Consider the following 16067-nt stretch of genomic DNA (forward strand, 5'->3'; position numbering starts at 1 on the left):
CAGCGTTAAGGCTCTGTGAGACAAAGACCTACCCCCTGTGTGACTTCCGCAAATTCCTTCGTGTAACTCTTCCAGAATGAGTTCTGCAGCCTCTGGGTGCACACATAGCAAATACGGCCCTGAGAACGAGCGTCTGTAAAGCTTGGAGTCCTCCGATAACCAGAATCGAGTAGCTCTTCTCCTGATTTTGCCAGCCTCAACCTTATCGTCTGGCAATGTGTCATGCTTTAAGTACAGAACGATAGGGTCCATCTAGCTCGGTCTTGCCCTGATGTTATGTATTCCAATCCCATTGGCCTTTTCTGTTGGTGGACGGAGGACCTCTTCTACCAGAATGACTCAAGGTAGGGGTTGAGCCGAGGAGGTAGCCAACGTCGCGAGAGAATCAGCATGAGTGTTCCCACTTCTAGGTACGTGCGTCAAGCGGAAGTGATGAAATTGGTTCTGCAGGTGCTTAACCTGAACTAGATACTCTTGCATTCTTTCGTCCTTTGCCTCCATGTCTCCATTTACCTGCCCCACAATAAGTCTTGAATCCGAGAACATGTCTACGGATTTCCCCCCTATTTTCCGGATCATTCCCATTCCCTCCAATAGCACCTCATATTCGGCTTCGTTATTTGTGGCTGAAAAACCGAGTCTCAATGTTATCCCTTTAGGTGAGAGCAGGACAAGTCCTAACCCTGAGCCCCTTTGGTTCGATGCGCCATCAATGTATGCTTTCCACCAAGTGAGTCCACGCGGGGAAACTGTGCTGCTCACCCGCTCGCCAGCCCCCAGTAAGACCGACACTTCCTTTCCTTCTGGTGCAGGCTCCGCAAATTCTGCCACTAGGTCGGCGAGGACCTAGCCCTTTACAGCGGTGCGAGGCATGTATCTAATGTCAAAGGTGCCCAAAATAGTTCCCCATTTTGCAATTCTACTTGTGTAATCGGCGCTGCGCAGGATGGACTTTAAGGGGAGTTGAGTTAACACCACAACAGTGTGTGCTTGAAAGTAGTGGGGCAGCTTTCTTGTGGCCTGTACGATGGCAGGATAGCCTTTTCGAGGGGAAGGTAACGGGTTTCTGCCTCCTGCAGTGATTTGCTAACGTAATAGACTGGTCGCTGTATGCCATTGTCTTCTCGGATTAGCACCAAGCTTACTGCATGTGGGGCCACTGCTACGTAGGCAAACAAAACCTCGTCGACCTCGGGACTGGACATAATCGGCGAATGGGCGAGGTATTCCTTTAGCTGTTGGAAAGCCACAGCACATTCCTCATCCCACTCAAATCCTTTCCACTTGTGTAATAGGAGAAAAAATGGCTTGCATCTATCTGCTGAGCGCGAGATGAAACGGTTTAAAGCTGCTATCATACCAGTAAGCTTCTGGACTTCTTTAGGGTTCCGAGGAGGCTGCAAGTTATGGATGGCTCTTATTTGGTCGGGGTTAGCCCCGATGCCTCTGTGAGTCACCATATAGCCCAAGAATTTTCCAGATCCCACTCCAAATGAACATTTGGTTGCATTCAACCGTAGCTTATACTTTCTTAATATCTGAAAAACGTTGCCAAGATCATCAATATGGTTGGGAGCCAACTTACTTTTAACCACCATGTCGTCTATGTACACTTCAATGTTTTTACCCATCTGCTGCTCAAACATCTTGGTCATCATCCTTTGATAGGTTGACCCGGCATTTTTTAGGCCGAAGGGCATCACTTTATAATGATAATTCCCAACTGGGGTGACAAAAGCAGTCTTCTCCTGGTCTTCGGCGGCCAAGGGTATCTGGTGGTAGCCCCGAAAAGCGTCTAGAAAACTCATTCTAGGATGTCCGACAGTCGAATCTACCAACCGGTCTATCCGGGGCATAGGGAAGGGATCCTTTGGGCACGCCTTGTTTAGGTCGGTGAAGTCTACGCAGACCCGCCATTTCCCGCTCTTCTTCCTCACCACTACCGTGTTGGCTAACCACTCGGGATAGAAAACCTCTTTGATAGCCCCTGCTTTTTTTAATCTTGTGACCTCTTCTATCACGGCGTCGGTATGTTCTTTTGACGGTCGTCGAGGAGCTTGCTTCTTAGGTGTTATGGCCGGGTTCACATTAAGGCGGTGGCAGATGAAATCTGGGTCGACCCCGGGGGCCTCATAGGGGTCCCAAGCAAACACGTCTATATTCTGTCGGAGGAAAGTAGTCAATGCTGACTTCTCTTGGGGTGGCAATTCTGAACCAATTTGAAAAAACCTCTCAGGGTCAGATCCGACAAGTACTTTCTCCAATTCCTCACAATTCACCTCCATGGCTGGTGACTGCCCGCAGTTGGGACCGCAGTCATTAATTGCTATAAGCCGTTCTCGGCCGAAGTGGAAGTTATGCAATTCTGCTGTCGCAAGATTGCTGACACCATGCATTGCCTAGCTACTCCCTGGTTCCCTATTATCTCTTTGATCTGACCTCCTGACGGATATTTCACCTTTTGGTGCAAGGTTGACGACACAGCCCCCAGTGCATGAAGCCATGGCCGGGCCACGATGGCTGTGTAAGGGGAGTATGCATCTATGACAATGAAGTTCACTTCTACCACATCTGAGTCTGTTTGCACAGGCAACCTAATCATGCCTCTCGGGATGACAACCTTTCCTTCAAAGCTAACTAGGGGGGAATCGTATGGCGACAGGTCTTCCTGCTTCAAGTTCAGTCCCTTATACAAATCAGGGTACATTATCTCCACTGCGCTGCCTTGATCAACTAACACCCTTTTCACGTCATAACCTCCTATTCTGAGCGTAACGACTAAGGCATCATCGTGGGGTTGGATAGTTCCTTGTTTGTCTTCCTCCGTGAACCCGATTAATGGCGTGGCGCTCATTCTAGCCCTCTTGGATTCCCTGTCATCTGGTTTAGTCGGGAAACTGCTCACTGACATTACCCTGAAGGGGACAGAGCCTGTCCTTCCAAGTGCGGCGAGAATAACATTAATTGTGCCAATGGGTGGCCTCAACGTACTTTGTTTGGTTTCATTGTTTGATGGTTCTTGCCATCCTTCAGAGCGATGCAGTAGATGTCTCAGCTTCCTTTCTCGGACGAGCCGGTCTAAATAGTTCTTCAGGTTCCTGTAATCATCAGTAGTGTGACCTGGCTCCTGATGGTATGCGCAATACAGGTTCTGATTACGCTTCAAAGGGTCGCCAACCATCTTGTTCGGCCACTGGAAGAAAGGCTCATACTTCACCTTCTCTAGGATCTTGTGAAGAGGTTCTCGGAACATAGCATGGACTGCCTGAGCCCCAGTAGATCCGGACTGCTCTATATAGTCCCTTCTCGGTCTGTTACTGTTGTTAAATCGTTCCGACCTGAAGTCCCTCCTCTCTTGAGAGACGACCTTCGCTTTACCTTTTCCCATCTGTTGATCCTCCTCGACCCTTTGTACTTGTCGATTTTGTCCATGAGTTGGCGCACGTTGGTGACTGGCTTTCCAGTGAGGGACTTTCTTAAGCCATGTTCTGTCGGCAAGCCCCTTTTGAACGTACTGATGGCGACGTCATCATATTTCCCTTCGATCTCGTTATACATTTCCCAATATCTATCCGAGTAGGCCTTCAGCGTCTCTCCTTCCCGCATGGACAAGGATAGGAGGGAATCGAGGGGCTGAGGGACCCTAGTGCTGGTGATGAAACGGGAACCAAAAGCCTGCGTCAGCTGTTTAAAGGAATCTATGGAATTCAGCTGGAGGGAGTCGAACCATCTCATCGCCATGGGTCCCAAGTTAGATGGGAATATCCTACACATTAACGCCTCATCCCTGGTGTGGACGGCCATCCTTTGATTGAATTGGCTCACATGCTCCACTGGGTCGGTCCGACCATTGTATATGGCAAACGTTGGTTGATGGAACCACCGAGGAAGCACTGCCCTCTCTATTCTACATGTAAACGGCGACTGGGAGATGCAATCCAGGGCCTTACTCATGGCATCGTTGGCCAGGCCTTGGTAAGATGGGCTTTTGCGGCTGCGTTTACGAGGCCTCTCTTCCTCATAGGAAAAGGTCTCGCTTGGAGGGGTTCTTGATCTTCGCCGATATTCGTTATCCTCGTCACTGCTAGAGCCCGAGCCGGGTGAAGGACGTTTCTGCTGTGCTCGGCGTAGCTTTTTCTTCAAATTGTCAATCTCTTTTCGTAAAGCCTTTCAATCATTTTGCTCATGGGATGCATGATCCTTCCCCTTTGAACGGCTTTTACTCATGTAAGAGGTGTTCACGCTTCCCTCTCGTTGGTTGTCTTGATCGTTCTCTCATTCGACATTTAAAAAATTGTCCTGTCGTTGAGAATCTGCATGTCCGATTTGGCGCGGGCCTGATCCTTCCATTTCTTACCGTTCACTTGTCGAGACACAAATTCTTCTCACAGACGGCGCCAATTGTAAGGGACAGATTTTGGGGCCCAAGCCCAACGAGCGAGCGATTCTGGCCCGAAAGACCCTCAACAATGAATTTGTAGAGAGTGGGAAGTAGAACTAGGTCTTGACAGAGTAAACGTAATTGTTAGTAAGCCATGCAACCATTTGAACGTGGGAATACTTCATTAAGTTTCCTGGGATAACAGTTCTTAGGGCTGTACCCAAAGTTTTGTTTACAGAGTTCCTTTCTTTCTCTCTCTTCCTTTCCTTACTTTTTTGCTCTCCAGCTTCCGATCCCCTGATCATGGGGGTTTTCTTCTCTTATATAGCATCCTTCGAATGATAATGACCCTACACTTGTTGATCATCTAGGCCTCTACTTGAGTGCCTGTCCCATAGGACATCCTCCTCCCTTTTCTGTGAGTTGCACTGGCCAAGATAATACTGTTCTCCTGTCCTCTCCACATTAATGCGGCTGGAAAAGTAGCTCCCTTGCATTTAATGCGGCAGTTGTGGTTGCCCCCTGAACGTCTAGCATTTTCCTTTGATTTTGGATGACCTTTCACCATGTTAAGAGTGTGAATTGGACTCCCGTTTGGCGCATCCGAGGAGACAATCCTCCTCGGACGCCTCTGGCCATGTCCTCACTTCCTGTTATGGCTGGGCTCCGCATGGGCACCAAGACCCACTGTTGACTGATGAACTTTACCCCCACAATTGTAATTGGTATTTTAGGAGAAATTACACTTTACCACCCTAAACTATACACCATAAACTATTCGAATGTTCTTTCACCCACGCTCTAAAAATTTATTGTTTGGGCTTCTTTGGCTAAAACTCAATCCTATATTGGGCCCAATCCAATTTCGGTCCTTACACCTCATTTTATAATCAGACTAAAATTTAAATTTTTCAAAAACCTTGGTCTGGGGGGTAATATTGTCATTTCACAAATTTCAAGGGTAAAAATTGAAAAAAAAATGTCATTTCATGCAATCACAAGGCTTGAGAATTTCACCCAATGGACAATTAGAATTTCCAAAGATATTAAAACAATCACTTTACATAGGAAATCAAAACTCTAGATTGAAAATACTAAAGAATAAAATATCATTAATTGAAAAATATCCTTGAAATGGACTAGAATGCACGATTGTAATTTTTTTTTTCGGAGAAAAAAAAGGTAATTGATTGTAATTGGTATTTTAGAAGAAATTACACTTTACCATCCTAAACTGTACACCACAAACTATTCGAGTGCACACTTTGCATTCTAAACTATCATATTTTTCACACTTTGCACCCTGATATTACTTTTACTATTAAATTAGACAGAAATTAATAGCACATGACTTGCACATGATTTTTGTTTAGGTGACATACTGTTTAAAGACCAAAACACCCTTTCCAGTTTCCACACACAATTAAAAACATTATTTATTTATTTATTTTTTTCAGGTCTTTGTCTTTCTCGTTCAACAGCTCTTCTCCTCGTTCTCATTGTCCAGTTGCTCCTTTCCCCAAATCATACATACAAGTTATCTCTAAGCCCAACAAAATTGGACCCTTTCTAAGCATAGTAGTTGATGAAACTATATCACCTTCCATGGCTGCCTTGCATCTTAATTTCCGTAATGGCCAGATAGTAGCTGAAGCGTTATAGATATAGAAAAACCATGTTCAGTAGATTACCAGTCAACCAAGTAGATACCAAAGCCTTAATGAGTTTGGGAACCAACTTAACCACTAGGATTATTAATACGACTTGTGTAATCTTTTAATAGTGTAGCGATTCAATCTTCATTCTTCGGTTAATTGGTTCCTACTATTCGTCATGTAGAACTCGTAGAGGCCCAGTTCGTATGTGATCTTGATTTTGCAACTATTCAACCTTTCAAGCATGGCCCAACAACTAAAGTTTTTACCCAAAACGGAATCATATTGATATGTGTTATGGAGCGTTTCTTGTACATCATATTTCGTTTTGATACCGTTGATGATTTTTTTTTGGACATAGAGATAATTTGTATGTTTGATTTGGGAAAGAGGAGCAACTGAACAATGAGAAAGAGGAGAAGAGCTGATGGGTGAGAGAGAGGGGATGAGCAGTTGGGCGAGAGAGACCTGAAAAAAAAAAAATAGAAATAAAAATAAAAAGCTTTTGTTTTCAATTGTTTGTGAAAAGGGTGTTTTGGTCTTTAAATAGTGTGCCATCTAAGTAAAAATCATGTGTGAGTTATGTGTTATTAATTTCTATCTTAACTTAATAGTAAAAGTAATGTCAGGGTGCAAAGTGTGATAAGTGTGATAGTTTATGGTACAAAATGTGCATTCGAATAGTTTAGGGTGCAAAGTATAATTTGGTGTATAGTTTAAGGTGGTAAAATGTAATTTCGCTAGTCTTTTAAATAGAAACTATAATCAATCACCTAAAATTCTCATTGTTCCAATCAAAATAAAGGATGAGCATATATGTATGGAATGAAAATATAGAACATAATTGAGAGTTTCAATTTATAAATTAATTATTCCTTTTCAAAAATGAATAATTAATTTGATAATTTGAAAACCTAGAGCTTCATTTGGATTGCGTCTGCGTTTTCACGCGGATGCGTTTTTGACTTTTTATTTTTTTTATAATAATTCTAGCGTCTGGTGTACTGTTCATGGGACATGAACAGTGCATCAAGGAAAATGCACAGTATTTTCATTAACGAATAGTAACCGAAAAATATTTTTTTATTGTTTTCAGTTTTCAGTAAAATAAACGGTATCTAAAAGCACACTTAGTCTCATTTAATTAGAAAGCCCATTTCAACATTTTGATGACAGGGCATCACATCTTAAAAACATTGTCTTATCAAATAAAATAAAATAAAAAATCTTAAAAACATTGAGTAATATCTTCTCAATAAAGCAAAACAAACAAACAAAAAATTGATCAAATTTTTGTTTGTTTGTTTTGCTTTATTGAGAAGACATTACTCAATGTTTTTAAGATTTTTTTTTTTTTTTTGATAAGACAATGTTTTTAAGATTAAACACATGGTTGTTTGTTTTTTTTTTTTTTCTTTAAAGCCCAAACTTAGGTTTTAGTTATCTTAATTAGAAATAAACACATAGTTGCATTGTATTTTATCAATTTTTTGTTTGTTTGTTTTGCTTTATTGAGAAGACATTACTCAATGTTTTTAAAATTAAATACATGGTTGGTTGTTTATTTTTTTTATTTTTTATTTTTTTTAAAGCTCAAACTTAGGTTTTAGTTATCTTAATTGAAAATAAATGCATAGTTGCATTGACTAATAAATACAAGCAATGTTATCATTTAATTTTAATGTACCTACATGTTTAAATTTGATTGTAGAACCTAATATTACCACAACTGTTAAGGATGAGAATATCTTTGAATGATACAAATAATGTCGAGACATGGTAGAGCCTACCTTTCTAATTCTTATCAATAGGCAATCAAATTTTAATAAGGTAGACCCATGGACATTACTTTCTCTTCCTGAACAATTTCTTTTTTCCCTTTTGCTAGTAGTAAGTATTTTGGTCCTTTAAGATTCTAAATCAAAAGCTAAAGAGCCTAAATTCTACCACTTAAGAAGTATACTCCGGTTTCTAAATGACTTTTTCTAGTGAGTATGAAAGCTCAAACCCCATAAATAATTAATTACATATTCAAATAACACAATTATTTGTTGCCATACATGCAAGAAATGTTTTTGACAGCTGAAAAACATGATAAGAAATTATAGCAATACATTTATCAATCAGCCGGAATTTCTTTTTGACTTATTGGATCCTTGTTTATAAAGCCTTACAACATTTTTTCTTCCAAGGGGTCGGCTGTTAACTTATTATATGTATTAAGGACAGAAAGTTATGGCATAGTCAGCCCCACCTGTGCAAGTAAAGGTGCTAGATTTATCATCATAAGCATAGCTATAAGCTTGTGGACATTGGTCCTTGAAAATCCTTGAATAGTTAGATGGCGAGCATGTATATGGCGAACCAAAATCACCTGTACAACAGTATTGTGGCTGTTTGAATGCCAAACATGCACTCTTGCAAGCAATTACACTACCATCTGATGCTTTCACAGCCAACTCGAGAGGACAAACTGTGTTCACATTAGCTCTGCAGCTTGTGGTATTACACCCTTCTTTTCCACCATGGGGGGTTACTGAGATTGGCAAATTAAAGCCATCCACAAGACTAACATCATAGAAATCTCGTCCACCATTTGTTGCAACCGTGAATTCCACTAGGGAAGCTGGTGGAATTGCACCAGCACCATTGCATGCTATTTGACCTGATCCACAATCTCCACTGCTGCAACTAAACTTTCCAAAGTGGTCCTTAGAACATTGATATCGTGCCCAAAACCGACCAGACCATGGGGGATGGACATTAAGAGAGGATGAAGCACCGGAAGCCAACTCCAAACCAGTTAATAGAGATAACTGAGGACTGCCGGAGCCAGTTAAGGTTCCTGGCCAGACTTTGAATGGGCAGTTGTTTGTGATTGCAAATGTAACTGAGTGAGCCCCTATGTACAAAACATATAAACAGAAATCTTTGTAAAATTCAAAGAGGGGAGGGGGGGGAGGGGGTGAGTTCACGTATTGCATGCATTAATTAAAATAATTGTATCTTATAGTCAACAGAATATCATAGTTGGTTAATTTATGTGAAAATGTACTTAAATTGATGTAAAGTATGATGAAAAAAAAAAGAGATAAAAATTGAAAGAGCTTGCTTGCCTGAAAAATAGAGGGAGGCCAAAGTGAGGAGAAAGACCACTCGAATCCCCATTGATGAATGTTTTGATTTATCTAAAGGTTTATAAGAGCTAGTATAGATAGAGGATAGAAAGAGGTGGTGGTATATATAGAGGGATCTGATCACAGATCTAACAGTAAATAATGTAAACCCTTTAATATTAATATACTATTGTAATATAGATATAATCGAGTGTGTTTTAAGGCTTACGGTGTACTATTGTAATATGTTGTCGGCATACGGTGTAATACAAATACCAATAAATAAAATGATTTAGAGAATCTATAGATACATAGCTCTAAAATATATGTGCATATACGGTGTACTATTGTAATATGTTGTCGGCATACGGTGTAATACAAATACCAATGAATAAAATGATTTAGAGAATCTATAGATACATAGCTCTAAAATATATGTGCATATATATATATATATATATATATATATATATGCTTGCAAGGCATGTGAGACTCTTGTATACACGTATGATCAGGATCATATAGTAATTTCTTATTTTATTAACATAAGATGGGATGCATTAGATCATAATCCGTAAAAAATTTTATCTAATACAAAATAATTGATTTTTAAAAGATAATTATTTTATAGGACTATATCATTCACAATTTTAGTAAGAAATTCTGTTAAAATGAAATTTTATATTTGTTTTTTTTGCGGTTAATAGATTTGTTGTATTCTAGAGGTAAATTAGTCTTTACTCGACAACAAGCTCTTTCAAGTGTGGACACTTATCCCCTAAAAAACAGAGTGTGGTCAACACGTCGCAAAGTCATATTATTTTTGATTCATTATCAATTTCCTCAATGATATGTCTAATACACAGCCTAATGTTCCAAGAATTTTCCATGATGTTACATCATTATATATGAAATTTTTGGTCTGATTTGTTAGTATATATAACATCCTCCAATGCTTTTATTCAATGAACTAAAGGGACATGTACGTTGTCACGTTTAAGTAGAAATATGCACATATTTTTAAATGACCATAAGATAAATTATGTATATTTTGTAGACTCCAAATAAGTTTCAGTGAGATGTTTGGTACAACAACAATTTAAAAGAAAAACTATGTTTTCGGTCCTTAAACTCCCAATAACATGTTCAAATAGTTGCTATTTTTTAAAATTACAACAACGTTGTTTCTTATCTTTGCAAATTGTTTATGTTAGAGATATAGATCAAATGGTCTTCAAAACCCAAGAATTAGGATAAAAATAACGTAATTATCCCTTAAAAATATATATTTTTTTAAAATACTAAAATAAAATAGTTAAAAATGTAATGTCAAACTATCAAAATGTTGGTTGGCATTTTGACCACAAGTTTAAGTGTTGAATGATTGTCAGGCAGTTTGGTAGAGTATTTTGAGTAATTTTATTTGTATTTTTTTGAAATACGTGTGAGTAAAAAAGTGTGAAAATGCATGTAATGTTGTTTAAAAACTGAAAACATTTTGCTAAAATGCTCTACCAAACGAGTCTTGATTTTATTTATTTATTTATTTTTTCAATCCCAATTGACAGAAAATTAGAAAGCCCATTTCAACATTTTGATGACAGGGCATCACATGTTCTTTTTTTCTTGATTTATCATGTAGTCTCCTCACTTTACTCTTTTTCTTTTTTTTTTTTTTTTTTTTTTTTTTTTTTTTTTTTTTTTTTTTTTAAGGCCAAACTTAGGCTTTAGTTATCTTAATTAAAAATAAACGCATAATCGCATTGATTAATAAAATACAAACAATATTATCATTTAATTTTAACGTACCTACATGTTTAAATTTGATAGTAAAACCTAATATTAAGATCCTTTAGAGTTCCATTACGGATTCAGATCCTCTAGAGTTCCTAGGATATTTTATCAAATAGATTTAAAGAAATATATTAGTAGAGTATTATAGGAATTCTAGAGGATTTGAATCCATTTGAGATATGATAGAGCCTACCTTACTAATTCTTATCAATAGGCAATCAAATTTTAACAAGGTAGACGCATGGGCATTAGTTTCTCCAAACAATTTCCTTTTTCCCTAATAGTAAATAATGTAAACCCTTTAATATTAATATACCATTGTAATATATAAATAATCAAGTGTGTTTGTGTTTTAAGGTTTGTCAAGTTTACGAAATATGTTATTGGTATATAATCTGATACAAATACCAAAAAATAAAATGATTTTAGAATCTATAGACACGTAGCTTTATAATATGCATATATATATATATATATATATCATATCATTTTATATATAATAAAAGTTGGACTTAAACGCCGTGGTTGCGTCCAATGGCGGCGCCAAATTGTAGAAATTTTCTTAGATTTTTAGATTTTAAGAAAAAATATATATAAGTTTTCTTCAACTATAATTTCTAAGTGAATAAAAATCTTAATTTGATTAAAGTTGAATTTCTTTTCTTTAGTTTATTTTGTCTAAGGTTGCAACGTAGTGTTTAGAATTTTTGTTTATAAAATTCTATTCAATTAATATTAGATTTAGACTTTTTGTTCATATAAAATTCTTCAATGTAGATATATAAGTATTTCTAAGTGGATAAAAATACAACAACGTAGTGTTTAATTTGTTCTTTTCTTTAGTTTATTTTGTCTAAGGTTGCAACGTAGTGTTTAGAATTTTAGTTTATAAAATTCTATTCAATTAATATTAGCTTTAGACTTTTTCTTCATATAAAATTTTTCAACGTGGAGTGTGTGTGTGTATATATATAATATTTCATAATTAATACCCATCATACGGTTCTTTTGTGCTATTCTTCTCTTCTTCTACCTATAACCTTATAAGTACGTATTTGTTTACTCTAATTTTTTTTTCCCATCAAATTGAATATATTTTGTGTATTTGTTTAAGTTGATTTCCTTAAATTTAATCCAATTTAGAGAACTGTCACGAATTGTCAATTGATTTTTTTTTTTTTAAATGTTAGTTTAATTGTTTAGAAATTATATAAGATATAAAATTTATAACCTGTGTAGGGGCCTTAGGCCCCAGGGCCCATCATTTGGGTATATGATGGGCCTAAAGTCCAAGTTGAGGACTAAAGGCGTCCAAGAAGGGGTAATCGCTGTCAAAAGGGCCCATGATGACAAAAGGAGGAGTCAGTGGAGATCATAACTACCCTGGGAGTTGTGCCGAGGATGAGATCATCCTCGGCTAACCAAGGCCGAGGTCAGTAGAAGTGGCCTGTCGTCCAGAAAAATGTCACAAAAACACCCGGTTGATATGGATAAGTATTACAAGAACTTAGGACAGGGAGATGTCTTAAAATATCTAAAGAGAAAGCTGCTACCTCCGCATTAAATGCACTGCAGCTAACTCCCTAGCCGCATTAATGTAGAAGTGATACCTAAACAGTGTATTTTAGCCTTACAGCTACCACATAAGGACTTATGGGGAGTGCTGATGGGATAAGTATCCACACCGACCGTCTGGCAAGCACGTGGGGGGTGGATATGAAAAGGAAAGGTAGTATAAAAGATGAGGGGGGCATTAAGAGAGGGAGATCGGAAAATCTAGGAAAGAAACACTGTAGCAGTATACAATCAAATTTGTAATGTTACCTAAGAACTTTATATAAGAACCAGTGTCCTCAGATTTCGCCGAGGACGTTGTTTCTTCAGTTTACACTTGTGTATTTTCATTCTTTTGTCATTGAACCTATCTAACTCGTTGTTCAGTTAACTAAATCCCAGTTTTCTAACCCATTCTTTACAAATTCATTGTTTTGGGCTTTGTGGGCCTAAGTCCATCCACGTGTTGGGCTAGGAATTCAAATCTGGTCCTTACAATTGGCGCCGTTTGTGGAAAATCACTGGTGCGATAATGAGTTAGACGTTGAACGATGGTAGGTTCAGGTCCAAATCAAGCAGAATTGATGGGGTCTCAACATCAAGATCATTTTCGTGAACTTGAGCGAATGAGAGACTAGGAGGGAAGTGTACACCTTACCCACACCAGTAAGAGTCAATCTCAGGATAAAAACCATGTCCCTCATGAGGAGAATACTAGAAACATGTAGAAGGAGATTGATTACCTAAAGAGAAGCTTACGCCACTAGCACAGAAGGCGAGCTCCTTCCAACTTTGACTACTCTTCCGATGATAAGGAGGACGAAGACTACAGACAGAGGTCAAAAACTCCCCCTAGTGAGTCTTTCTTATATGATAAAGACTACCGCCATGAACGCAGAAATGGAATTCATCTTCGAGAGGCCTGGTAAATGATGCCATGAGTGAAGCACTCAACCAAATTTCCAAATCACACTTCACACGCTGGATTGGGGAAAGAAGACTTCCTCGGCAGTTCACACAACCCACTTTCACCTTGTATAGCGGCAGAACGGACCCTGTTGAGCATGTTAGCCATTTTAATCAAAAGATGGCTGTACATTCCAAGAATGAAGCCTTGATGTGCAAGGTTTTCCTATGCAGTCTGGGGCCTGTGACGATGAGGTGGTTTGACGGTCTGAAGGTAGGTTCCATTGATTCCTTTAAGGAACTCACCCAAACGTTTGGGTCTCATTTTATTACGTGCAGCAGAGCTTCTTGTCCTTTGGCTTCCTTGCTATCTCTATCCATGAGAGATGGAGAAACTCTAAAAACATACTCGGACAGATATTGGGAGATGTTCAACGAGATAAATGGTGATTTTGAAGATGTAGCCATCAGTACTTTCAAGCTTGGCCTGCCTACCAAGCACGGCCTAAGGAAGTCTTTGACGGGGAAACCTATTACTAGTATACGTCAACTCATGGATCGAATTGACAAGTATAAGAGGGTTAAGGAAGACTAGCAGCAAGATAAAGGGAAGGGCAAGGTTATCCCTCAGGAGAGGAGGGATTTCAGGTCGGACCACAACAATAATAACAGACCCCGGAGAGATTTTGCCGGACAATCTGGGCCTGCAGCTCCTCAAGTGGTAAACACCGTGTTCTGAAAACCGGTGCATCAAGTTTTAGAGAAGATCAAGAATGAGTCGTATTGCAAATGGCCAAATAAGATGAATGGAGATCCTTTGAGGTGCAACCGAAGCCTCCATTGCCAGTACCACCAAGACCGGGGACATACCACCGACGATTGCCGAACATTGTGGAACCATCTAGAGCAACTAGTTAAGAAGAGGAAGTTGCAACAATTTCTATACCGACCCAACGGACAAAGGGACCAGTCAAGGTCAGGGGCTAAGGGGAATGCTTCTTCAAGGCCTCTGTTAGGTACAATCAATGTCATTTTTGTTGCGCCTGGGAGAACTGGTTCTCATCTTGCCAGGGTGATGTTTGTGGCTAGATCACCACCCGATGACCCCAGCTCCGAGCCAAAGTAAGCTATTTTGGAAATCCGACCTTTATTGAGTTTCTCGGACTAAAACAAGATTGGAACTATCTAACCACATGATGATACTTTAGTGGTCACCCTTAGAATAGGGGAGTATGATGTGAAGAGGGTAATAGTGGACTAAGGCAGTTGTGTAGAAGTTATGTATCCTAACTTGTACAGAGGACTAAACTTAAAACTTGAAGACTTGACAGCTTACGATTCGCCTTCGGTAAGTTGTGATGGGAAGCTTGTTACCACGAGGGGCCAGATTAGGTTGCTCGTACAGGCCGGCTCAAAGGTAGTGGAAGTGGACTTCATAGTGGTGGATGCGTACTCCCCCTACACGGCTATTGTGGCCAGACCCTGACTTCATACTTTGGGTGCTGTTTCATCAACTCTACATCAGAAGGTGAAGTATCCATCCGGAGACTGGATTGAAGAGCTGGTAGGGAACCAATCCATGGCTAGGCAGTGCCTCGTGTCTGCAATTTTGCATAAGCCAGTAGCTGAGTCCTCGGCCACGGTCAAGGAAGGTTTATAGCAATCAAAGTCTTCGGAATTACCTACGAAAGGGCCAGCCGAGGAGGCCAAGTGTGAGGATTTGGAGAAATTTCCCGTTGGTGACGATCCGGAAAAGTTTTTTAAGGTTGGAACTCAACTGCCACCTCGGGAGAAAGAGGAGCTGGTAGTGTTTCTCAAGAAGAACGTTGATGTATTCGCTTCGAATGCTTACGAACCTCCAGGAGTGGATCTGAGTTTCATCTGCCATCATCTGAATGTCAGTCCATCTGCCACCCCCAGGAAGCAACCACCTCGGCATTCGTCCAAGGAACATTCGGATGCTGTAAAGGACGAGGTGATGAAACTTAAGTAGGTTGGCGCTATTAAAGAGGTTTTTTACCCTGAATGGCAGGCCAACACCGTGGTGTTAAAGAAGAAGACGAGGAAGTGGTGTCTATGTGTAGATTTTACAGACTTGAACAAAGTCTGCCCAATGGACCCTTTCCCTATGCCTCAGATTGACCAGCTGGTGGACGCAACTGTGGGCCATCCTCGAATGAGCTTTCTAGATGCCTTTCAAGGGTACCATCAGATACTCTTAGCTTTGGATGACCAAGAGAGGACAGCTTTTGTCACTCCTATAGGAAACTACCATTACAAAGTGATACCCTTTGGTTTGAAGAATGTAGGGGCTACTTACCAAAGGATGATGACCAGGATGTTCGAACCACAATTAGGAGAAAACATTGAAATTTATATCGATGATATGGTAGTAAAAAGTAAGGTAGAGTCTGAGCATGTTAATGACCTGGGGAATATTTTTGCTATCTTGAGGAAACATAACCTACGACTTAATGCTTCCAAGTGTTCTTTTGGTGTCGGGTCAAGTAAGTTTTTAGGCTACATGGTCACACACCACAGAATTGAAGTCAATCCCGACCAGATTAAGGTGATCAACAATCTACAACCACCTCGGAATCCCAAAGAGGTCCAGAAGCTTACGGGGATAACCGCTGCTCTAAACTGATTCATCTCTTGGTC

At 39.6% G+C, this 16067-nt stretch overlaps 2 protein-coding genes across 2 annotated transcripts; both read right to left on the reverse strand.

The window, feature by feature from the left end:
- Nucleotides 1–2326: 2326 nt before the first annotated feature.
- Nucleotides 2327–3388, reverse strand: LOC115985800. Its single transcript, XM_031108698.1, has 2 exons — nucleotides 2741–3388; nucleotides 2327–2668 (listed from the first exon to the last, which is right to left on the reverse strand). The coding sequence occupies exons 1-2, from the start codon at nucleotides 3386–3388 to the stop codon at nucleotides 2327–2329; spliced, it is 990 nt and encodes a 329-aa protein (XP_030964558.1).
- A 4867-nt stretch (nucleotides 3389–8255) lies between these two features.
- On the reverse strand, nucleotides 8256–13195 carry LOC115985801 (thaumatin-like protein 1). The gene is made up of 2 exons (XM_031108700.1): nucleotides 13159–13195; nucleotides 8256–8938 (listed from the first exon to the last, which is right to left on the reverse strand). The coding sequence occupies exons 1-2, from the start codon at nucleotides 13193–13195 to the stop codon at nucleotides 8256–8258; spliced, it is 720 nt and encodes a 239-aa protein (XP_030964560.1).
- Nucleotides 13196–16067: the final 2872 nt, after the last annotated feature.

This window comes from Quercus lobata, chromosome 4 (assembly GCF_001633185.2).
Source record: "Quercus lobata isolate SW786 chromosome 4, ValleyOak3.0 Primary Assembly, whole genome shotgun sequence".
Classification (NCBI taxonomy): domain Eukaryota; kingdom Viridiplantae; phylum Streptophyta; class Magnoliopsida; order Fagales; family Fagaceae; genus Quercus; species Quercus lobata.

What these genes read in the sequence shown, in the direction of transcription:
- LOC115985800 (XM_031108698.1), bottom strand. Translation starts at nt 3,388, where the DNA reads ATGGGAAAAGGTAAAGCGAAGGTCGTCTCTCAAGAGAGGAGGGACTTC. An exon ending in GAGGTTATGACGTGAAAAGG is followed by an intron (nt 2,669 to 2,740) that starts GTGTTAGTTGAT and finishes AACTTGAAGCAG; the next exon opens with GAAGACCTGTCGCCATACGA.
- LOC115985801 (XM_031108700.1), bottom strand. Translation starts at nt 13,195, where the DNA reads ATGGTTTTTATCCTGAGATTGACTCTTACTGGTGTGG. An exon ending in ATTGACTCTTACTGGTGTGG is followed by an intron (nt 8,939 to 13,158) that starts GTAAGGTGTACA and finishes TTTTGTACATAG; the next exon opens with GGGCTCACTCAGTTACATTT.